Source organism: Cricetulus griseus, chromosome 2, assembly GCF_003668045.3.
Source record: "Cricetulus griseus strain 17A/GY chromosome 2, alternate assembly CriGri-PICRH-1.0, whole genome shotgun sequence".
NCBI classification, from domain to species: domain Eukaryota; kingdom Metazoa; phylum Chordata; class Mammalia; order Rodentia; family Cricetidae; genus Cricetulus; species Cricetulus griseus.
In genome coordinates, this window is record NC_048595.1 from 177,969,763 (window position 1) to 177,994,850 (window position 25,088).

Consider the following 25,088-nt stretch of genomic DNA (forward strand, 5'->3'; position numbering starts at 1 on the left):
CTTTCGCTCTGGAAGTGGGCGCTTGCTGTTCACTTCTCATGAGGAGTGCATGGAAGGAGGTCCTAGGGAACTTGTAGACGCTTGTGTGGTGCAAAGAATCAGGCACTACTGGCTGTGTTAATGCTGTTAGTTTAATACTGACTGTTAATGAGGACAAATCACTTGGAGAGGAGCATGCAGTATTTGCTTGGTGTGGCCAGCCTTGCACTAAGGTCCCATGCCTTCCAGCTTAGAATGACAGGGTACTGGATAGAACAGCCCTCACTATTAGCTGCCACTTGGCTCATTCTTGCAGTACAAGATCCAGGATAAGGTGAGACTATAGGATGGAGGTCAAGAGTGGAGACCAGTCCTGTGAGCTTCTTAGGAAGGAGCCACCCTGCCCCAAGAAGCCTGTAGTCTGTGAGCATGGCAGGGAGGGAGGAAGGCAAGCCTCTGCTTACCTACAGCCTTGGGAGCCTTGTCCTTTTTCTGAGACACAAAAATCAGTCTTTCCGTTGAAACACAAAACATTTAGGAACAGAGGTTCTTCCAAGTAGGAACAAACAGGATGAAGATAGTGAACTAGGGGTGCTCGAATTGGCATAGTAATACAGGCAAGCACTGTGAAAACCCCATTGGCAGTGATGGCCCAGGCTCTGGGAATGGGGGTCTCTGACCTCCCCAGACCCCCTCATGTTCTGAAGTTTCAGAGCTGGGCCAAGCTGAGGATAAAGTTCACATGTTCTCCCCATGTCACCTGTCCATGGAGGAGGTAGAGCTGGGAGGTGGGGAGCAGCAGCATGCTGTCCCACTTCAGCAGAACTGGTAATTGTTGGGCTGCAACAGGGGCTGGGCAATGTCCCCCTGTTCACAGCAGGCCAGGTTCTCACTGGAGCTCTCCTCCTCTGGCTCACTGCTGCTGCCGCCGCCGCCACCACCACTGTCACTGCTGCTGCTGCTGCTTGGCAGGTTAGCATAGTCCTGAGTGGGGAAGAAGCCAGAGACGGCTGAGGCTTTTCAGGCCTGGGCCAGCCTGTGCTAGCCCGCCAGACAGCCATTCCAGCCTTCTCACCTGCTCTTTCTTGTCCTGTTGGGCCTGCTCCTGAAGGAGGAAGCAGATCTGCTGGAAGGTGGGTCTCTTGGTAGGCTCCAGGTCCCAGCAGGACTGCATAATGCTGTATCTGGAGACAGAACAGTTTGCCCAGGTCAAGCTCCTCAGGGCACATCACTAGGGAGGATCTTCCTAGTTAGGACCCAAAACTAGTCAGAAGTAAGTTAGGGGTTGGAGGTATGGCCTAGTGGTACAGCACCTATTAGCATGCTTGATGCTCCTGGATTCAAAGTTTAGTGTAGAACCTTAATACACTGCAGATGGAAGCCGGGAACCTTCTAGACAAAGACCAGGGCTACGTGCTTCTCTAACAACCACCCTAACCCTAGAGATCCTTTCGCCTCTCTGGATCCCTTTGCATACATGTTCTTTGGTGCAAAAACAGGCTGGGCCATTTGGTATCCATCCTTCACCAGTTTGTAGAACTTGCTGTTCACCAGGATGCCTGGGTAGGGATTCAAACCTGCAAAGACCAGGAGCATATAAGAGACCACACTTGCTTTCCCCTTCTCCACCCATGTGCATCTCAGAGTGTAAAGGTCCCATCCCATCTGTAGCCCTAGAGTAGAAACTACTCATATGCCCAGGACTCCCTAGGCGAGGCACTAAGTAGTGAGTACGCTTAGGCTTTGGGAGCCCACAGCTGTCAGCCCCTCATTACCAACCACAGAGAGTCCAGCACAGGCTTTGGAAGTAGACAGAACAAAGCCTGGATTGTGAATCAGTAAAGAGGTGACACCAGATTGCTTGGTAGTGCAATTAATGACTTGGCGCAAGGGCCGTGGGCCTCCTACTCCCCAGTAAATGGGAGCCAGAAGGTGTCTAGTGGCATCTTCAATGGCATTTGTCAGGTAGCGGTCTAGATAACAGCTCCTGCCAAGCAAAGGCAAGTGAGGGAAAGACTCAAGAAATGTTCATTGTCTGGAGGGTCTGAATCACACTCAGGTGCTGTGCTGATTCAAGAGCCGTCTCCATCCCTTGGCCCTTGCTCTGTCTTGGACACCAGGCATCTTTGAATAGATTTTGGTCATGAGGTTCAAGACACTAGTGGAGTAGCCAAAGACAGGTCAGCTCAAGCTGTGCCTGAAACAGGCTTAACAGCTCACCAAGTGAGAAAATCTCCCAGAGGAGGATTCCGTAGGACCACACGTCACTCTGAACTGTGTAGACACAATCGAAGATGCTCTCTGGGGCCATCCACTTCACAGGCAGGCGGGCCTGACAAGACAGTCCCATGTCACTTGGGGCTCTGGCTTTCCACAGCCTGCCCAACAAGTCCCACTCAGCACTCACATTGCCCTTGACGACATAGTTGGAGTCATTCATGATGTCCCTAGCCAGCCCAAAGTCCCCAATCTTGGCCACATGTCCGCTGGTCAACAGCACGTTTCGAGCTGCTACATCCCGGTGGATGCACTGAGGAAAACACAAGATTAGTCCGTTTATCTCTCCCAGGCCCAGGACAGGGAGCATGAGGTCTTGGGTTCCTGATGAGGGAGTAGATACAGGCTTTGGTAGTCTACTCCTGTCCAAACTTGTGCAGGTCTGAGGTCTGAGAGAATTTAATGTGGCCAATTGAGCCTTTAGAAATCCCCACAGCCCTGTCTGCTGCACCCCTCTTGTCTTCTGAGCATCAGTAACTGCCCGGCTGCTGCAGCCTCAGAAGCTCTCTGAGCAGCTGCCACCTCTGAGCATACAACACCAGGTGCTTCTCCAAGCATTTGCATACATAACCTATTAGACCCTCTACACAATTCGTGAGAATGCCCATTTTCGTAGACCCAGATCCTGAGGCTTACAGAATCTGAACTGTCACAGCAAAGAGCAGAACCAGTGGGCAAACCTTTGCCCCTGTTCTGAGGGTGGCGGTCTGAGCCCTTGAGTTCTGAACCAGCAAGATTGCTTCATGAGGAGAAACAACTGTTGTCTCATTCACTCCACTCACTGCTATGGAAGATAGTTGTCAAGCTTGTTTGTGGCCACATAGGGAAACCGGCATGCAAAGGCCAGGGCCAGGCCTCCAGGAGGAGCCCCCTGGAGCACTGTTCCTCCCACTGCCTTCTGAGGCTCTCTGTACATTGCCCACTTCCTCTCTCCCACTCCCACTCCTCCACTGCTTCTCACGGGCTCCCCTCCCCTCCCATTCTTCATCCCTGCAACCAGTAGGAATTCAGCCTCCCCTCACCTAGACTCACATTTTTAGAAGCAAGGAAAGCCATGCCCTGAGCCACTTGACTGGAGAAGTGGAGCAGGTCCCAGAGCTCCAATGGCCGGCTGGCCTCTTTGTCCAGATCTAGGAAAAGGCATAAAGGCAACCCTGTCACACCCTGCTCCTCCTCAGCCCCAGTTCCCCGTCCCCAGTCCCTAGGCCCATCCACCCTTCTCTCCCCTCATCCTGGTCCCTCCGAACCTTGTTCAAAGGAGTCATTTGAAGAAGTAGACACAGGCCTCATCTCCACATAGGTGTCTACACCCTGACTGGAGAAGCCACTGTCCCTGGATAGGAAAGACAATTGGGAAGTGATCAATGTGTAGCCAAGCCCAGGCATTGTCCTCCAGCTGCCCCGTGGACTCCCTTAGTCACTTAGCAGAGGGGAAGGAACCTAAAGTTCAGCTTTATTGTCCCTCTCTGATAAGGAAGGCCCCATGCCACATTCTACTTAAGCAATCATTGTGCCCTTCTTAGCCATACCCAGTCCCAGAGACACCCCATTCTGTCATTGGCAGCTCTGCCTATTCAAGGTCTTTTTTTTTTTTAAAGATTTTATTTATTATGCATACAGTATTCTGCTTCCATGTATATCTGCACACCAGAAGAGGGCACCAGATTTCATAACGGATGGTTGTGAGCCACCATGTGGTTGCTGGGAATTGAACTTAGGATCTCTGGAAGAGCAGGCAGTGCTCTTAACCTCTGAGTCATCTCTCCAGCCCCTTATTCAAGGTCTTTGTTGCTCCTAAACCAACATGCCGCTGGGATTTCCATATCCATCCTCAAGATGCTAGCAACAATGGTGGAATAGGAGTACATTCCAGGCCCCTTCTCTGAGCTCTCCAAGCAGCATCTTACCAGCTGGCTTCTCATTAAAAGTCACTCCATGAGGGTTGTACTATGGCTTGGGGTAAAGGCACTTACTTCCTGAGCCCAATCCCAGCAACCCATATCATGGAGAGAGACCCAGCTCATACATCTACATTACAAGTAAATATATATGAAGACAGAAAATTAAAGATCACACAGGAAGGGGTCTGGAAGGATGGCTCAGCCTCTAAGAGCACTTGCTGCTCACTCAAGGGATCTGGGCTTGGTTTGTGACCCATGGTGGCTCACAACTGCCCATTCCCCCAGTTCCAAGGTATCTGACACCATCTTGGCTGCTGTGGGCACCAGAAACACATGTGGTACTCACACACAGAGACTCATGCGCATACATACACTTTAAAACCAACTGCTTGGAGAAGTTTTAAATTCCCCATGCTCCAAGCAGCCACTCATCGCATTAAACTTGCCCAGGTCTAAAGCAGAGATTAAACTGACTTAGGGCATCTGAGCCCCAGGGAGTCTCTTTCAGTGAAGATTGTATCTCTGTAGGTTTGGATACCCAGGCACTTGCTGTAGGTGGTAAGCCACCTGTAGCACAGCCCTACCCTGAACAGCCACTGCTGATGCTGAGCAGCCAGCCAGATCTGGTTTGCCAGCAAGCTGCTCAGCCCCTCAGTTTTTACCCATACCCTCAGGCTTCCGGAAAGAAACTAGGGTCACCGCTAGGATCCATCTATGGCACAGCCACCATCTCTCCTTGTTCAGGAACCCATAGTTCTACAATAGCACAACTTGGGGCCCATAAGTAGGACTGATTTAAATGTCACTTGTTCCTGAGATGTCCTATATTAGCGATGTTTTGATTGTCTGTACACTTGAAGGAAGCTAGGGAACCTCTTTCTCCTTTGGCTCCCCCGGGCTCAGCAGCAGCCAGTGCCTTCAATATAAGACAGTGTACTTTCCCCTCATTCTGAGTGTGGGCCTGTTCCTGGTAGTCTAGCACAAGGATTGCACCCACCATGACCCAAAACAGAGACTCCAACTTAAAATATAGCAGGCTTAGCCCATGTTCCGCCCCCCTCTCCCATTCATGGGCAACATGAAACTTATTTCTTCCTCTCTCTGCTTCCACATGTGGCTCTGTCCATAGTCTCTGGTGGCTTCCAGGAATCCAAAACCAGCACAAGACCCTGAGAAGTTCAACAGACTGTTGGCTCACCCAGGGAAACTGTGGCCTGAGTGAACCAGAAACCTCACCACAGGCCAGACATGTTGGCCACTCCTGAGTGGACTATGTGTCCTGCAGCTCCCGCAGACATGCTGTGGGACAAACAGGAGCACGCATTTCCACCAAGTCCTCCCATCTCTGGTCAGGCCTCCACGTGTGGGCCTGGGAGAATCTTTCCACACTTGAAGGTGATGTGTTCATGAACCCATCGCCTTCCAGATTCCTGGAACATGGTAAGTGTTCAGATAGTTGTTAAACTATGGGAATGTGTTGTAAGAAAGCAGAGTTGCCTTAGAGCCTGGGTTAGGTGTTCCTCATGACACACAGGATGTGTGGGATCCCCTTCCCATCATGGCCTCCTTTCTGCCCTGCCCTTTGCCAGGAGCTACCTTCGAACATATTTCTTCTCCAGGTGGATGTTCTTGTAGCTGGAGTGCCCCTCAGAATCCTGACCAGGATTCAGGCTGGGTCCCAGCATGGCCTCAGCTTTCCTTCGCAGGAAGTTGAGTAGGTCGCCATAGCAGCAGTATTCAGTGATGACCAGGACAGGCCCTAAGGCAGCCAGAAGTGGGAGTGAGAGAGATGCACCCCCAAGGGTCCATTCCCTGTGTGAACAGGGGCCTCCGAGTTCTTTTTTTGAGACAGGGTTTTTCTGTGGCTTTGGAGGCTGTCTTGGAACTAGCTCTACAGACCAGGCTGGTCTCAAACTCACAGAGATCTGCGTGCCTCTGCCTCCTGAGTGCTGGGACTAAAGATGTGTGCCACCACCGCCTGGCTGGTCTCCAAGTTCTAATCCTGCCTCTGACAGCAGGCTTCTCAGTGCTTTAATAACCCTATCTGTGTTAAGCATTATGGAAACTTAAACTCTCAAAGAATCTAGCCTAGCCTAGTGTGGTGATGCTTGCTTGTAATCCCAGCCCTCGGAAGGCTAAGACAAGAAGATTGTGAGTTTAAGGCCAGCTTGTGCTACATAGGAAATTCCAAACCAGCCTGGGTTAAAATGAGACTGTCTCAAAAAAGGGTAAAAAAAATTTAGCCTAAAATTCTTTATTCAGAGGAGAATGGCAGTTCAATATAGGACGAAGCTGCTATAATGAAGAGGAGAGGGGTAACTTGGAGTCTTGGGGCATGCACATCTGGGGGTAGGAGCTTCTTAAAAGGTAGATCTAAGTCAGGCATGGCACACCTTTAATCCTAGCACCTAGGTGGATCTCTGTGAGTTTGAGGCCAGTCTAGTCTACAAAGTGAGTTCCAGGACAGCCAGGGCTACACAGAAAAACCCTGTCTTAAGCACACACAGGGGAGGGGGGGAGGCAGGGGCAGGGAGAAAGGTAGATTTGGGGCTTCATGTTAAATGCCCCATAAGTGAACTCAGCTACCTGCATCACCCACCCGTGAGCAGCTCCTGCTGTCTGTGAGTCCATGAATATCAGAGATTTGGAGGCAGGGATGCTATAGACACTTAGAGCAGATGAGAAGGGAAACTTGCAGCCAGATATCCAGGGTCCCTTTGATACCTAAGACCATGAGTCCCCCATTCCTTCCCAGTTCTCACCTCCATGAGTGCAGGCTCCCAAGAGGTTGACTATATTCTCATGCTGTCCCAGGTGACTCATGATCTTCAGTTCTGACATTAGGGCCTCCTTCTCATCAGCATGCGCCGTGGCTGGGAAATGGAGCACCCAGACACCCAGAGGGATCAGAATCCAAAAGAGGGAGGAGAAATGCAGACAGACAGAGGGGAGGGAGAGAGAAAGACAGGAAGACAGATGGGGAAGGAGAGGAAGGATATGCCTGCTATTGAGCTAACCTGGGGTGAAGGAAGCCAAGGTGTGACAGGGTCATTCCCCTGGGTGGCTTCTGTTCACCCTAACCTCCCTTGGGCTCAGTCAGAAGGCCAATTCCTCCTCAAAGGGGGACAAAGACCCTCAGAACCAGGGGTCACAAGGAGCCTGGAGCTCAGCTGGGAAGTCAAGTCCCAACTTAAAATCTCCCAGGTCCCAAAAGGTTTAGAGTGTGGCAGGTACTTCCTGTGGCAGCAGAGCCAGCCTACTCCCAGTAGACACCATCCCCAGGTCCCAGCGTCCCCCGTGCTGCACCTCCGCCAACTCACACTTGAGCATCTTCACAGCCACCTTCAGCACCGCATCTTCTTTGCCCAGACCAAAGGCCGTGGCCTCCACCACCTTCCCAAAGGCACCAGCTCCAAGAGTCTTACCTGTCACACACACATGGGTTCCTTAGGGTCCTGAGGCCCACCGGGGTCCCTGTAGCCCCCATCAGCCCTATGATGGGAGATCACAGAGCACTGAGACCCCCTCTCACCAAACTGCAGGTTGTTCCGGGGGAACTCCCACTTCTCATTGTAGGGCAGCTGGGTGGGGTCGATGAAGGTGTAGCTGTTCCCCTCATAGCTCTCAATGATCTTCCAGCGCACCTGATACTTGGGCTTCTGCAGAAGGAAAGGGAGGCATGGGGCTGATGGGCAGGCCTTGCATCTCACCTCCCAAGAGCAGGAGAGGACAATGCAGAAGCTCCCAGCCTGCTATGAGCTGAGAGGCAGCATGGCATCTTGTGGGCAGAGCATCTAAAGTTAATCCGTGCTTGATCCTGCTCTTACTGTGTGACCTTCCCTTCTCCAACCCTCAGTTTCCTTAGCTGTTCATCCAAAGACTTGGATAAGATCATTTCTGGAGGCCTTGATGCCTCTGAGTTTGATAATTCCAGGCCAAGGTAGAAGGTAAAAGTTGAGAATTATCCATCCATTCACAAACCTGTCCATTCTCTCATCCAAGTAGTTTGTGTTGATGATTTTGTTTGGGGTGCTAGGGACTGGATGAGGGCCTTATATATGCATAAGTACATACTGGACAACTAAGCTATCCCCCAGCCCTACTTTTATTTTCAATTGTAGGCAAATATACAGAACAGAAAATGTGCCATCCCACACATTTTCAAGTGTACACCTCAATAGTATTAAGTACATTCACACTGAATTTCCAGAACTCCTTTGATCTTATAAAACAAGCTCGGTACCCAGGGAATAAATAGCAACTCCCCACCCCCTCACCTCCTTTCTAGCCACTGGAAGACATGACTCTACTCTGTCTCTAATAATTTTACTGCTCTGGGTGCTAAGGAGGTTCCCAGACTAGCATTTGCATGGCTAAGAGAGGCATTCAATTTAAACATGTAGATAGGAAACCTTCAAATAATGCCGTGACAGATGCACCCATTGGTGTAAATAGTGTCAAGTTTGTTATGGGGTAGCCAGCCACGTTCTGATCAGAACTGAGGCTACAGGAAGGAATCCACATCTGGTACTGTCATCTTGGTCAAAAGTTCCTGGTTAGGGAGGTTATTAACCCTAGTGGGGAACCTACAGCTGCTATTTTGCTAAATGGATAGGGTATGACTGTCAATTAACCTTCTAAACAATTCTGTTTATCCCCGTAGATCAATGCTGTTCTTAGCTTTGGTCAGAGAAGCTGACCAAAGATCAGAGAAGCTGTTTGCAACCTTCAGCAGTAACTGCAGAGACTTGTGACTAGTCAAGATGCTCAGTCTGTTGAATGCTCAGCCACAAATGAGACATCTGTATTCCTCCAAGTCTTGGGGTGGGGCTCCATAGGAAAGAACGTAAGAGCTGGGGTGGGGTGGAGTGTATGAATACGGTCTTTCAGGCATGACACAGGTATTGTATTCTCGACTTCATACCAGCTGTGAGTACCTGTGTAAGACCTGGACAGACAGGGCCTATCAACAGCCTGTCACGGAGGACGGAGAGGCTCACAAGTGCCCTCCCTGAAGAACTTTAAGCAGTTAATGATTCCTGGGGTGGGAGAGAGGTTTTCCTCAGTTGTATAAGTAACTTCTCACCTATACTTCTGTAAGCAACCCTAACGAAACATATTGGAACATATACACACAAATATACATATACATCTGTACTTGTGTACACACATACACAAATATGCACACACAAATACACATACACATCCGTACACATGTACACACACACACACACACACACACACACACACACAAAAAAAAAAAAAAAAAAATTAAGTTGAAAGAGTTTGGAGAAAGAAAGGGAAGGGGTAACAAGAGTAGGTAATGAAGGGTGAATGTGATTAACTTCATCAAGATATATTATGTACAAAAAAAGATACATTATGTACATGCTTGAAAATGTCATACTGAAACCCATTATTATATAAGGAATAGATAATAACAATTTTTTTGTTTTTGTTTTTCTAGACAAGGTTTCTCTGTGAAACCTGTAGACCAGGCTGTCCTGGAACTCACTCTGTAGACCAACTTTCCTCAACCTCACAGAGATCTGCCTGCCTTTACCTCCCGAGTGCTGGGATTAAAAGTGTGCGTCACCACTACCTGGCCTAACAAATGTTTTGAAACATTTTAAAAATACCACCATGAAGTCAGCAACGCAGGGTGATGGGACAGAGAGTGATATGAGATGAGCAAGGAGAGCCTATGAGGAGCCAACCAGTCAGAGTTGTCCAGGGACAGAGCACGCAAATGCCGAACAGCTTGAACAGGGTAAGATCCTTACAAACTCAGGCAAGTGACCAGTGTGGCTTAGGGAATGAGAGGGGAGCTTCCATGCAGGAGGGTCAGGAGGGCTGTAAGAAGTGGACTGTCACCAGGCGGTGGTGGCACACGCCTTTAATGCCAGCACTCGGGCAGCAGAGGCAGGGGGATCTCTGTGAGTTCCAGCCCAGCCTGGTCTCCAGAGCGAGTTCCAGGACAGCCAGAGCTACACAGAGAAAACTGTCTTGAACCATCCCCCACAAAGTGAGCTATCTCTTAACTTTAACTCCCCCCCCACAAAGTGGGCTATCTCCTAACTTTAACTCCCCCCCAACAAAGTGGGCTATCTCCTAACTCTAGGAAGAGGAAAGAGGTGCTGAGGCAGAGCCCTGTGGCAAAAGGGGGTGGCTGCACTTTATGCTGCCTCCGGTTCCCTCTCGGGTTCTCTGTGCCCTTCCGACACAGCTAAGCTTGGGGTCTTGATAGAAGCAGTGATTGCTTCACCTTTCCCTGCCCCTGGGGCAGCAGATGAGGGTGTCACACCATGATCTGCCCCGAGAAGTGCTGAGGGAAGGTCCCATTTAGGGGAAAGTGGAAGCTGGGCTGGGCTGGGATGGTGGAGGACACTGGGTCAACAGACCGATTGGGTGCTTCAGTGAGAGGTGCTAAAGAACATGTGAATGAGTGTTGGGGAGAGGTAGCCTGTCACTAAGCCTTACAAGCTGAAGAGATTTTTCCATAACTACAAGGAAGAACTTCCAGTTGGACATTTGAGAGAAAAGACCATAGTTAGACATAAAGAACACCCAGTTGGTCATGACAGCACATACTGTAGTCTTAACACTTGGGAGATGGAAGCAGGAGGGTGGGGTGTTCGAGGCCAGCCTAAGCTACAAGAGTTTGAGGCCATCCTCAAAGCTATAAAGACCCAGTCCTCAAACAAAAAACCTAAACACACACACAGACACCACCAGTAGTCGCAGCAGCAGTAACAAAGTGTTTGCATGTTATGGCTGAGGAAAGTGGCTGAAATGAGATTTGGGAAGGAACTCCCTCAGGCTGGGTGACCCCTCCTGTCACTCCTGTCTTGCATCTCTAGGAGTCTCTGTGGCTAGGATTGTTTTTCCCCACTTCTGCTTCCCTGTTTTTCTGCAGCTGGGCTGACTCAGCCCTCCCACGGCAATGCGGGAAGAGATGAAGGGAGAAGGGGGAAGGCGGGGGAGGGAGGTATGGCTGGACCCCTGCCAACCTGAGGAATTCTCGCTATCCCCAGGGTCTTTGGGGGCTATCCTTGTCAAAGTGGATGGCCTGCAAGGTTTCTTCTTATCAGGGGTGGTGACTGGAATACCAGCTGCAGGGACTCCCTGAGCCTTTCCTGGAAGCCAGGCCTGGCTAAATCCTCACTATGTATCAGTTCACCAGTTGCTCACGGTATCCCTAAGTCCAGGTCCCCCCTTGATTTCCTGACATGGATTGAAGAGAGCATGGAAACATCAGATCTTGCCCCCCCCTCCTCATCAGGCCTCTGGCTCTGTGGGACAGGTATTGAGCCTGGGGAAGGTGGAGACCTGGACACCTCTCACTACAAGCTCTACAGACCCTCCTGCTACAGTTTAGGCCTGGGCCCAGAATCTCTCCAATAGCTTCTTTCTGATTCTGCCCTTCCCTTCTCTGCACCCATCGTTCTCCCTTCCCTTGTCCCTGTCCCCAGGGCCAGCTGACTCCTACCCTTTCCTCTTCCCCTGTGCCTTCCCCTACTGTTGTGGTTTCTTGTGATGACTCAGCCCTGAGCAGAAAGAACCCTTCCACAGGCCCCTTCTCACCCATATCTGGCCAATAGACAGGTGGGGAATAGACAGGTGGGGTCGAGGTCATCTGGGAAGAGGCTGTCCTGCCTCTTCCTGCCTGCCCTGCCCTGACTCTTTCAGGTCTTTCCCTCAGGGGTACCTCAGCCAGGGAACTTCAAAGGGCATGGGGAACAGGGCAGCCTGAGGCTGCAGGTCTCCTGGCCTTGGATTGCTTAAGAGGCAGTTACATTTTCTGGATGGGAAATGAAAGCAAACTATTCAAAAAATGGCTCTATAGAGAGAGTTGAAGTGCTCTAGACCAGTCAACCAAGGCAGAAAGGCCTGTAGGATCCCGATGCTCATGGGGTACCAGAGAAAGTTTGTATATTCAAATAAGGATTTTGTGTATCTCCGAGAACCAGGTAGCCAAGACAGTGACTAAGCCTGTCTGGGTGGCAAGTAGCACCCAGCAACCAACCACTTTGGTGTGTGGTCAAGAAGATACCAACTTCAGCCATGCTCCCATCCCAACATGCATAAGCTAACTGGGTCTGCAGCCAACTTCCTTCTTGCATGGAGTCACAGGCTCCACCACTGAGTGCTACTGAAATAGGAAAAATTAATAAATTCTAAAAACCGTAGACTACAAAGCCCATATAGGAAAAAGAAAATTTCTAAGCTCCCTAAGACAGCACAAAGGAGAGACTAAACAAAGAACTGAAGATGTGCTAGAGGCCAAAGTCCAGTTAGCACATACCCAGCTGTGTCAACATTCCTTTGTCCTAAAGGAAACCAGATAGCCATCAACTTGCAGTTGTAAAAATCCCTGGCCCAGGTTAACAAACTTATATTCCCTGCCATATCCTGCTCATTTGTATCTTGTTTCATTTTGTTTTGTTTTTGTTTTTTCGAAACAGGGTTTCTCTGTGGCTTTGGAGGCTGTCCTGGAACTAGCTCTTATAGACCAGGCTAGTCTAGAACTCATAGAGATCTGCCTGCCTCTGCCTCCCAAGTGCTGGGATTAAAGGCGTGCGCCACCAGCACCCGGCTGCTCATTTGTATCTTAACTTAAACATATGGTATTTGCTTTACCACAGAAATGTGTAATCTCGGGCTTTCAGCCTCATGGTCATCCAACTGGACCTAAGAGACACCCCTCTACCCAGTGCCAAAGAGACTTGGTTCACCAACGACAGCATCTTCACTCAGGAGGGGTAGAGAAGCTTTTCTGGTCAGGCATGAAGTGGCTCACAAAGAAGCTTCTTAATGACATCCTATCCAGGTATGGTTTTCCTGCATTGTTGGGGCCAGACAATGAACTAGCTTCCACCTCTCAGGTAAGTCAGGGAATAGCCACTGCACTGGGGTCAGATTGGAAATTATATTGCCCATATATACCCCAGAGTTCAGGACAGGTAGAAAGAATGAACAGAACTTTAAAAGAGACCTTAACTGGCCGGGCGTTGGTGGCACACGCATTTAATCCCAGCACTCGGGAGGCAGAGGCAAGTGTAGGAGCTCGAGGCTAGCCTGGTCTCCAGAGCGAGTGCCAGGATAATAGGCTCCAAAGCTTCACAGAGAAACCCTGTCTCGAAAAGCCAAAGAGAGAGAGAGAGAGAGAGAGAGAGAGAGAGAGAGAGAGAGAGAGAGAGAGAGAGAACTTAACTAAATTGACCTTAGAGACTGGCACAGACTGGGTGGCTCTCCTTCCCTTTGCCCTCTATAGGGTACAGAACTTTCCCTACCAGATAGACCTCACTCCCTTTGAGATCATGTTTGGGGTACCTCCTTCTATTATCTCCAACCTCCAATCTGAACTCTCGGCCGAACTGGACTGCCGAGACTTCTTCCAGTCTATCCACACCTTACAGCTGACTCACAAACAAGTATGGCTCTAGCTTGGGGCTATCTATGAAGCTGCTGCTTCCCCTGAACTCCACAGGTTCCACCCAGGAAACTGGGTCCTTGTAGGTAGAAACCAACACCACCAGACCCTGGAACTGAGATGGGAAAGGCCTTATGTAGGCCTGATGGCAACACCAACTGCCCTAAAGGTGAATGGCATTGTCACCTGGGTCCACTACCCCCCATGCCAGACTGGCAGATCCCTTTACCACCCCCAAGTACTACAAGGGGGACACCTGGGGAGTTGCCAGACATCCCACCAACCCTCTCAAGCTTCAACTGCAAAGGAAAGTGGCATCACGAACCCCAATTTATAGACAGAGAAAGGAGCTTCAACATACCCACTTTCCTGCCGTCTCTTCTGCAGAGCCAGGCAGAGCTAGGTACCTTTTAGGCACATCCTTATTTGTATACCTTCTCCTGCCCCCAACAGTAAAGCCCAAAATTACTGCACCAGGAGCTCCTTGGTGCTAGGCCATGTTGACACACAGTAGACACCTAATGAAGAGCTCTAGTTACAAGTCAGTCTATCAGAATGAGCTAGTATGAGCAGCAGTCACCAACATCTGGCTCCCTTGTGTGTGGGGGGGTCCCTGACCCAGCTCCAATGCCCAGCTCACCTGTTTGTACTTGTACAGGAGCAGCAGCAGCAGTAACAGCAGTAGAAACATGATAGACATACAGGCCACCACCACTGGAGTGAACAGGGACTCATCAGGGAGCTGCTCGACTCTTCCTGGAAGAGGGAGACAGAGGAATGAGCAGGTGGGGTGATGTGTACTCAGTCCCATCCCTCTGCCAGGGCATGAAAATTCTCTAGCAGATTGGCTCAGTGCCCAGCCACTGCTTGTACAAAACCCCAGTGGTGGGGCTTTATCATTTGCACCTGTGGGCAGAGAGGCCCGGGGGGGTGGAGGGTTTACCCACACCTTCCTCAGCTTTCCTGCAGCTTTCTTGTGTGGCCTTAGGAGCTCAGCAACTTACTGAGTCTGAGTACTAGCTAGTCTCCCCTTCCTGACCTCTAATCCTAGTTATGTTAATGTGGTATGAAGGACACAGTTCATTTCCATGTTCAGCCAAGAGCCCCTTAGTAGATGAGTGATATCAAAGTAGGCCTTCTCTAAACATTTCAGGTGTGTCATCCTTCCATACCTGGGCCAGGGATTTTTACAACCATGAAGGAGGGATTTTACTGCTAATGGGTGAGGGGTCATGGAGACGATGCCTGGTACAATGCTAGCATTCATCACAGTGGGGCTTCACTACTTAAAACTGCCACCACCATCAGTGACACAGCATTCACAGACAACAGGGGCAACAGGTCTGCCAACACCTGCTCCATGTTAGTGACTGGAGGACATAAGTGACATGATCCCTGAGCCAAGCAGAAGCCAAGAGCTTGCCCTGATCAGTCTGAATTGAGAGCTTCACCCAGACCCTGACACAGTAGGTACCAAATCCTAGCAGTTTAATGGCCTGGGGAGACTGTGGGCTTTTGCATGAGACTAGGCCCATATGCAGGCTCCATATCAGCACTTGGAAACCCCTTGAGGACTGTGTCTCAGGATCAGGCAGGGGCAGGAAACAAGGGGGATTTGGAGAGGGATAGAGGAAGCATCCCTTCTAGCTGTGGACTTGGGATAAGCTGTATTTCTTCATTCAACTCCTTTCTCCCTCATATAAGTTTGAATGCAGAGAGAAGCAGGGGCCAAAGACTAGTGGACTACCTTACTGGTCTCTCTCTCTGTATCACTCAGTCTCTCTTGGTCCTCTCAGTCTCTGTCTGGGTGTCTCTGTCTCATTCTTTTTTCCCACTCCCTGATCTTGCCCTTTCCACTTCAGTCCCCAGTGAGGGACTCTGAACCTCTCCATATAGCTATCCCTGGAGTTCTGTGGCTCAGGACTAGCCAGGGTGACCCAGAAGTGGCACTCGGCATGACTGAGACATCCTCCAAGTAGAAATTCCTGGGTTGGAGGTGAGGGGACTGTTATGTCCAGTTCATGGAACCCCAAAAAGACTACTACCATGGAGGCAACTCACCCAATGCAAAAGCAAAGGTTTCCTTTATTCAAGCCATGGCCTGGATCCCACTCACTCAGGAGCAAGTGGAATGTGGCTTATAGCTAAGGGGTGGGGGAGGGTTTAAGGGGATAGACCATAAGGCTGAAAGCTTCCGTGGTTACATAGGATAAAACAATAACTGTATGTTTAAGCAGGATACAACTGAATAGGATATTGTAAGGGGCATTGAGTTAATTATCTCCTGGGCCAGGGATTTTTACAACTGCGAATCTGGTTTTATTTAGGACAAAGAAATGTTGACACAGCTGGTGGTGTGTTATCTGGTCTTAGGCCTCTGGTCACATCCTCAGTCCTTTATTTAGCATTAATCTTTTGTGCTGCCTTAGGGAGCTCAAAAGAGCTTAGAAACTTTTTCTAGTATGGGCTCTATAGTCTAAGTTTTTAGACTTTTATTAATTTTTCCTATTTCAGGGACAGTCTCCAGATATCTGATGCCCATTCTGTCTGAGAAGGATGGATTACCTACAGAGGTGGCCCTGAAGGGCTGGGAGCTGTTCCCCACATTATTGTGGGCCCTGCAAACATAAGTCATGTTGTGCTTCAAGGTCCCAATGAGCAGCTGGCTCTGAATGGTCACTCTGTGGAAGGGCTCCTGACTCAGGACTTCAAAAGGGGCATCTCTCCAAACCTGCAAGGCCTGGGCCTCATCACACCTGGAAAGAACAGATTTTTGATTGAGGCCTTCCACATCAGCATGCCCCTCTCACTCACGGGTGCCCCACCCAGATGCTCAGCCTAGGGAGGGAAGCCAAGCCCACTGACCTGTCGGTGTGGCCCCTACACTGCATCCATGTCACATTGGGCTGAGGGTACCCGGAGACATAACAGAACAGGGCATCAGAGCCATTCACAGACATCCATATAACACTGACCTCTGGGAGATCTGAGGAGGAGAGGAGGTTGGAGGAGGGTAGGATCAGCCTTGGGGATGAGGTCTCTGTCTCTTGACCATCTCCCCTGAGCCTGCTACCTTCACTCCTCCTAGTACACCCAACTCTGGGCAGCCCGTCCTTGTCACTCACATTGCAGGGTGATCCCAAAGGTTAGATTTTTCCAGCCTGCCTTGTTTTGGAACATTAAGGAGTACTGGCCAGCCTCCATGGGCTTTACGCGGTTTAGGGTGAGCTTGGATGTATACCTGCAAGACAGTCAAGAAGAGATAGTACTGTTATGAGCCGGCATCCTATGAAGGAGAAGGGCTCATCTTCTGTTAAAGTTTCAGGGCACAGAGGCCTTGTCTGATTCAGATTCTCAGGAGTGTGCCGTTGAGACAGGAGAAACTACCTACCCCAGGTCCTTGACAGTCCTCTCATTTTAAGAGTATTCTTTGTTTCCCCAAAGGGTTATTAGAGATGATGTCCGCAAGGTCCTGGGAGCTATATCACAAGTTCCTTCCTTCTTACCACTGTACTAAGCATTCACAAGCACCACAACCCCTACTAAAAAATCCCTCATGTGCTACCTGGTCCCAGGGAATGGTGACAGGGACAAGAGACAGGGCTGATTCTGAGCTATGTAGCTACAGAAACCAGAGTCCAAATCCCAATGCTATAATGATTGACTGTGTGGCTTTAGACAGACATTCAACTGATACGGTCTTCTTTGGCTCAGGGTGATTCTGATGGTTTGTTTTTGTTTTTGTTTTTTGTTTTTTGTTTTTTTAATTCACAGGATTGGTTTGAGAGTTGAAGGGATGTGCATTTAGAATGCTAGCCAAGTATCTGACTCATTATAGGCATTTAATTTAATGGTGTTCTTTATTATAGAAAAGTCTAAAAACAAATGCTGAGGCAAAAAGTCACCTTTGGCTGATTCCAGGTAATTTTCTTAGTCTCTAATGGATAATTTGTCCATTATGAGTGTGTTTGTTGCTGTTGTTTGAGACAAGGTCCGATATAGACCAGGCTGGCCTCAAAATTGCTGTGTAGCCTCTAGAGCTGGCCTTGAACCCCTGGTCCCTCTACCTTTGTTGCCCAAGCACTGAGATAGTAGCCATCTGCCCCTATGCCCAGCTAATGAATGTAATATTTAGGTGACAAACACATTTTTTAAGATTTTATTTATTATTTATACAACATTTTGCTTCCATATCTATCTGCTCATCAGAAGAGGGCACCAGATCTCTTAACGGATGGTTGTGAGCCACCATGTGGTTGCTGGGAATTGAACTCAAGGATCTCTGGAAGAGCATTTGGTGCTCTTAACCTCTGAGCCATCACTCCAGCCCCGACAAACACATTTTTAAATGGGGCTAGAGAAATGGTTCACTGGTTTAGAACACTGTGTTCTTGCAGAGGACCCAGGTTTGGTTCCCAGCACTAACATGGCAACTCACAACAATCTATAACTCTCCAGTTCTAGAAGATTTGGCACCCTCTTCTTCAGGCATAAGACACACGCACGCACACACACACACACACACACACACACACACACACACACACAATATACACATCAAATAAAATGAATGTTTAAAATACATTTTCAAGATTAAATTTTGTATTTTATTTTATGTGTATAAATGTTTTTTGCCCACTTGTATGTATGTGTACCACATGTGTGTCTGCTGCCCATGGAGGCCAGAAGAGGGCAACAGATCTGTTGGAACTTGCATTACAGATAGTTAAGGCTTATAGATGCTAGAAATGGAACCTGGGTCCTCTTCAAGAACAGCAAGTGCTTTTTAACCACTGAGGCATCTGTCCAGCACTAATGATAGCAATGTACCAATTCTTGCTTGAACAAGGTCTACAGCCAATGATTCACTTATTGAAAACTTGCCTCAGGTTGGGGTTTGACTCTGTGGTAGAGCACTCAGTTAATAAGCTTCAGGCTCTGGGTCAGGAGAATAAGAACCTCATGGACATGCTCCATTCAGAGATAGGCAGAGTATCTCTACTGTGGTAGACACATGGCCAGCCCAAGCTTTGAGAGTAGAATGGTGCCAGCACAATGGGTATGGAGGGAACATGTGCCCCGAAATCATCTCAGAGCCTAGGGAGGTTTTCAGGATGGTTAATCCTTTAGCAAATGAATGTTTATATCCCCCTGCTCTGTCCCCATGTGAATGTGGCAGGTGACTTGTGTGGTAGTTATCTCAAATACATCTTGGGGTGGAAATCACAGTCATTTCCTACATTGGCATTGCCCATAAAAAGGAAAGGAGATGACCTTGAGAACATGCACTCCCAGAAACTGTAGAGCAGCTACTGGGAATCTGTAACGATAAATCTTTCCGCCAAGCAACCCGAGCCCTGTCACCACGTGGTTGCCCAAAATAACACACAGAGATTAATATTAGGTACAATGCTGCTGACCAATGACTAGGATTTCTTATCTGCAAGATCAGTCTTAATTATCAACCACAACTATTAATCTATATATTTATAAGACTTATCTTATAGAGGACGCCAGCCTTGCGTCCTGTCTTCCGGGCGGTCACATGGCGACTCCATCTCTCCAACATTTCCCAGAATCCTCCTTGACTCCTAGTCCTGCCTAACTTGCTTCCCTATTGGCTAACAGTACTTTGTCAACCAATAAGACAAACATATACACAGAAGGACCTCCCCATCACTGTGTTTAAAATATATGTAGGCTTGTGATAGAAAAGAAACAGGATAAACTAATAGAAAGAAAGAAAGAAAGGAAGAAAGAAAGAAAGAAAGAAAGAAAGAAAGAAAGAAAGAAAGAAAGAAGGAGAAGCCAGTGGTGGTGGTGCATGCCAGTAGGATTTGCTGAAGGAAGCAGAGGTAGGAGGATTTCCTCAGAGAAACCCTGTCTCAGGAAAAAGAAAAAAGAAGGAAGTAAAAGAAATAGAATAATAAATAAGCCATGTAAAGATGGAAAATACACAGAAAGTCTGGATACTATATGATATAGTGTTGTCTTTAAATTGTTTGATTGCCCAGAAAAGCTGCTAAAAGACATTTGATTATAAGTGCTGCTAAATTAGTCCAACTTAATATTTTAAAAATGCTTTGACTTCAAAATTTAAGTCTAAGGACAGGCTACTTGGAAAAAGAATTTCTGCTTTTGTTTACACAGAAAATGAAAAGCTGTGGATTCCTTCCAGACTAATATGGTTTGATCAAGCAAGACCCCCTGAAGAAGTGGCCCAACTGATCCTACATCCCAAACAGCTGAGATGATGCAGTCATAGATGACTACAGCCAGAATTTCTGTGTTTTATTATTATCATCCCCATGGTATGGACATCGCCCCTAACCAGCATAAAGCAGTTTGGAATGAACAATGCCCAAATTCCCAAATATTGTTTGTAAATGTTTGTTTTCATTTAAATGGGATTGCTTATAAATGGTAATGACCACAGTAAATCTCTTTTTAAAGGAAAATAGGGAAATAGGATATAGAAATTAATACTTTGCATTGGTATGGATTTTCACTTATTGATACAACTTTGTGATATGAATATGTCGCCTTTTGTTTAGGTATTATGTTTATACTGATCTTTTAAATGTAATGCATAATTAAATACAGATTATATAGTCACCTATATTAGTCAGAACTTATAATTATGTTATCTAGGTTTTCTAGATATACAGAAATGTATTTGACAAGGATATTCTTCAAACCTTTCAAAGACCTTCATAATATATGGCATTTAAATGGTTTAGGGTTTTTCTTGGCAGTGAGACACAACTGCTCCTGGCACACCAATTATGTCTGAGAGGAAGATGGGCATCGAAGAAACTCGTTATGGAGTTTGGTTTCAACATGGCAAGATTAGCCATTTGGGCAAGAAACCGCTCTTGCCTGGACTGTTTGATAAACTGGACATGCAAGACCCACAGGAAAGTGACTGCTGAACTTGCAAAGCAGGATGGACAGTCCTGAAGGGTGCCTGCTTCATGGAGAAGTCTTCCAGACACACTGTGGCCTATAGGCTGAAGATGGATGCCTCTAAGTTACAGAGGAACTTTGGGTGATTGTCCAGGTAGTGAGATTTCTCTGTCAATTCTAGAGTTTATATATTATCCCTCTGTAGTTTTTGATGGAGTTGAAGACAGATAGTTATGGTTATAGTTTTCTTTAGTTATTATAAAAGATAAGTTACATATAAGACCTTAGACTCACAAAGATTGGATAGATGATAGAATATTTTCTTTAAATCTTGCTAAATGTTAATGGACTATATATTGTAACTATAGTTCTTACTTGATAACTATTTTGTTATATGTTTTACTATGTTAATAGTAAAACCCTTCTTTTTATTTAGACAGAAAAGAGGAGATTATGGGGAGGTCCTTCTGTGTATATGTTTGTCTTATTGGTTGACAAATAAAGTACTGTTGGCCAATAGGGAAGCAAGTTAGGCAGGACTAGGAGTCAAGGAGGATTCTGGCAAATGTAGGAGAGACGGAGCCACCATGTGACCACCAGGAAGACAGGATGCAAGGCCAGCGTCCTCTATAAGTCTTATAAATATATAGATTAATAGTTGTGGTTGATAATTAAGACTGATCTTGCAGATAAGAAATCCTAGTCATTGGTCAGCAGCATTGTACCTAATATTAATCTCTGTGTGTTATTTTGGGCAACCACTGGGCTCAGATGAAACAATAGAGGAGTGTGCTGGGCTCCCCAGAGACATGGAGCAGGGGGATTGACACAGAGGACTAATATTTGCATAATCAGGGAAAGTGAGATAAAAAAGGAAGTGGGGGAATCCACTCAAAGTGGAGCAGCACAGATGGGACAGGACACAAGCATCCTAATTTCTGGCTGAATACCCTCCACACACCACACCACACCACACCACACACACACACACACACACACACACACACACACACACACACAAGCACACACAGAGTCCATGAACTGATAGGAAGTACCTGTATTTGGTAGTCCTTTGGATGGTAAAGTCAGGATTGTTCTGGTCTTCAAAGAATGGCCCTAGGTAGGTCCAGTTATAACTCTGTAGGTCAGGGTAGGCATCTACATTGACAGTGAGGGAGAGGCTCTCACCCACAATCATCTCCTGCAAGAGGCTCTGCTCAGAGGTCAAGTTTAAGTAGGCACTCGCTGGAAATCAACACAGGAGATCTGGTGTTAGTGGGGAGATGGCCTCCTTTTTCTGTTCACTGGACCATCTACCCCTTAACCCAGGATCTGAGCACATCTATGCTCCAGGCTCACAGTCTCCAGTCCCAGCCAGGACTTACCTCTGTCACCTATCTTTCCGCCATCATCCATTCATCCATTCATCTGTTCAAACCTCCATTACCAATCAAGTCTAGAGTTAAAGCCTTGAACCACTTGAGCTTTGACCACTGGGATAGCCTCCTAATTGACTTCCTCCCCTTTCTCTCTCTGTAGGCAGACCTCTACGGAGCACCAGAAAGCCCCGCTAATCTGCCATACCCAAGTCTGACCATGATGCTGCTTTGCTCAAACCTGTTTCTCACCTCCTCCAAGAAAAAAGACCTAGGTCCTTACACGGGATCTCAGAGCTATTGGACCAACTACCTGCCCAACTTACCTCTATGACCTCATATGGTACCTCTTGTTCATGCTGCCCCAGCCCCACTGGCAAACTCATTCCTTGAATCTGATAAACAGACCTATCTTAATGGCACAACAGCTGCCCTACAAATTGGAGCTCTCTTGCTCCAAAGTGTCGGAGCTTGCCCTCTGCCAACTTCAAGCTAACTTAAGCACACTTCTGGCCAAAAGTTGAAAGAGCATGCATCTTGTGTATTTATTGAGTAACTATGGCATACCCAAGCAAGGAAGCAAATTGGCTAGAGCTCTAACAGAGGGATGGCATTGCGTGTGTCCACCTCTCTTTCCTTTACCTTGCAGAGTTCTGAGGGGTTCCTTGTGTGTGCTCTGAGGCCAGTGATTCATGCTTCCCTCCTCAGACTCTCAACACTTGGACCATTAACAGGCCTCACTGATAGACCACACTCAGAGCCTCTTCCCACACGGTAGAACTGTTTGGTTGTGGGGTTCTCAGTCTGTGGAGTGCCACTGCTTCCCTCAATCGCCAGCCAATGGGAGGGCATCTTACATCTATCATTCTTCATCCCCATGGTTGGCGCCCTCACCACCTTTCTCCAGCTTGCCCTACATCCTCTCCTGTGGCCGCACTTAGCTTCCCTCCACCCACCACCAGGGTGAGTCTTCTATTGTGGTATTTGCTCGCACGCTCCAGCAGTATGGATCTCATAGGGTATCTTCTAGGCTTTTTAAAGACAGGCATCTACTATCAATATCCTCAATTTCTTTCAGGTAAAAGAATTGAGGCACAAACAGGTTGGTCAACATAATATTTGACAGAGCAAGGTTTGATGACTCCTGGAAGCAGGTGCTTCTGATTCCCAGTCCCCTCTGTGCAAGCTGAGCCATGTGGAGACCTCAGTTCACCCGCCCCCTTATAATCTTCATGACCTCTCAAAAGGGTGGGATGCAAATTCTCCACCCACTCTGTTAAGGCTCCCTTGCCACCGGGCTCCTGTCTCATCTCTCTTCCCCCACAGTCCTCACTCACACCTTTCCACATCTGATGTTCTCATCTACTTTTGGTGTCTCCGAGATGCTTGGGCTCTTTTCCCAAGCTTGCACATGCTGCTCCGAGCAGCATGTGCACTTTCACTGAGGCCCAAAAACTCCACTCATACTCCTCCTGCCCCAGCTGGAAGGCCCCAGTTAGATGGACCATTGGCGTTTAGAGACACAATGCTTCCCTCACAATCACATCAGAGAAGCACGGTTTGTGTGTCCACATGACACTGATACCCCATGCTCTTGGGAATGAATGAGCCATCATGAATTGCAGTAGGGAGCTGCTGGGCTCCAGTCCCAACACAGTCCCAACATGTTACAGTGAACCACTCCCCATGCTCTGCAAGGGCTTGGAGGGAAGTCGAGGATCTAGGAAGTCTACTAAGATGGGGTCCCAGGACCAAGCCATCCTATCTAACAGCCACAGGCCTCCCCTGCCATCTGATGCTCACCTACCACCTGGAAGTTCATGGAGGTCGTGTGTGTGCCAGCATCATTGCTGCCCACACAGGAATAGTTGCCAGCATCTCGGAAGTCCACGGAATTGAGGCTGAGGGTCCGGACTTTTTTATAATGGTCATTTTGGAAGTCACTGTATAGGGGGATTTCAAGCTGTAGATAGAAGGAATAGAGATGACATACAAACTTGTTTAGGCTCTGAATTCAAATCCTCCACATTTAAAATGATGATCTGCACATGCTTGGCAAGGGACTAAATGCTGAGTCTCAATTGCTTCATCTATAAAATGGGATGAAAACTGGTCCCCTGATCCTGGGTTAAAATGAGAGTGGACAGATTTGGTTGCACCTCACACATGGTGCACATGGGGTGAGGAACCTAAGAGGCAGCCTTTCCATTCCTTTCTAGTGACCCTCAATTTCCCTCCTGCTGAAGTTTTTCTGACATAGCCAACCTGCCCCTTCTAAGGGAGACTAGGAATCTTTATTCTGCCAGAAGTGAGTGCTCTCCGAGCTGTAGCAAAGGTACAGGGTGATCCCTGAAAGGGATTAGATTGTCACCCCCATCCCCATCCCCAAGACCTAGCTGCTGGCAGAGGGTCTCAGGCCCTCCACTCTGTCCTCTGGGCCACAGCCATGTCTCCAGCCCAGAAAGCTAGTCTGAGGTGAGGATGCCTCTGTGCTGAGAAGGCGGGCAAACTTCACCATGTCATCTCTTTCCCCTGGGGACTGACCTTGGTGTCTCCACGTTTGAGGAAAACATTGAATTTGGGGTCCACATTAGTGGCAGAGCACACGATCTTGGCAGCCTCCCCTTGAATCCGCACCAGCTCGGTAGGCTCCAATAGCACATTTGGGGGCCCTGGGAGAACTGAGGCCAGAAATGCAACCTATAAACGCCTAGGCTTATTGGCACTGTGCCCAACACCATGGGGTCAATTACCCTGGTTAGTTTATCAAAGTTGGTCTCATGGCCAGAGTCCCACCCAGCACACCTCACCCCACTTGCCCTAGAGAGAAATGAGTAGTTGAACAAAGAGGATTGTTTCTGTCTTTCTCATACCCCCAGCTGCCAGCTTTGTTAGTATTCACTCATCTGTGCTGGCCTGCCCTCGAGGTCCTGATGGGATACTTTCTCAGCTGCAGGTAGTAAGAGCACCACCTGTGCATTCACTACGTTCCCTTTTAAAGGGTGGGCCTTGCCCACCTCCCCCCTTCTCTCTGCTTCCCTGCCTGTCTCTGTCTCCATGTCCTCCCTTCTACGTTTCTCTTTTCTGCTGCTCCTGCCAGTCTCCCCCTCCTCTTCCCCCTTTTCACAATCCATTTCTCCTAATAAAAAACCTCCATGTGAGCTCTGTTGCATAGCATCTCTTCTTAAATTACAAGCTCTCCTTCCCACCTCCATG

The 25,088-nt window shown here is 48.2% G+C and overlaps 1 protein-coding gene across 1 annotated transcript in view; it reads right to left on the minus strand.

Annotated features, from left to right (window-relative positions):
• Positions 1-72: 72 nt before the first annotated feature.
• Csf1r (colony stimulating factor 1 receptor) overlaps positions 73-25,088 on the minus strand; it is a 29,689-nt gene continuing 4,673 nt past the window's right edge. The window contains exons 4-21 of the mRNA XM_027402801.2: positions 24,417-24,553; positions 23,676-23,835; positions 21,552-21,741; positions 16,716-16,831; positions 16,456-16,576; positions 16,156-16,346; positions 14,231-14,346; positions 7,690-7,816; positions 7,478-7,582; positions 6,920-7,030; positions 5,754-5,916; positions 3,504-3,589; positions 3,289-3,386; positions 2,387-2,509; positions 2,200-2,311; positions 1,457-1,556; positions 1,055-1,163; positions 73-963 (exon numbers count right to left, since the gene is read on the minus strand). Of these exons, the coding sequence (XP_027258602.1) occupies positions 796-963; positions 1,055-1,163; positions 1,457-1,556; positions 2,200-2,311; positions 2,387-2,509; positions 3,289-3,386; positions 3,504-3,589; positions 5,754-5,916; positions 6,920-7,030; positions 7,478-7,582; positions 7,690-7,816; positions 14,231-14,346; positions 16,156-16,346; positions 16,456-16,576; positions 16,716-16,831; positions 21,552-21,741; positions 23,676-23,835; positions 24,417-24,553 (2,333 nt within the window). The 3' untranslated portion in view covers positions 73-795. The remainder of the gene's footprint in view (positions 964-1,054; positions 1,164-1,456; positions 1,557-2,199; positions 2,312-2,386; positions 2,510-3,288; positions 3,387-3,503; positions 3,590-5,753; positions 5,917-6,919; positions 7,031-7,477; positions 7,583-7,689; positions 7,817-14,230; positions 14,347-16,155; positions 16,347-16,455; positions 16,577-16,715; positions 16,832-21,551; positions 21,742-23,675; positions 23,836-24,416; positions 24,554-25,088) is intronic.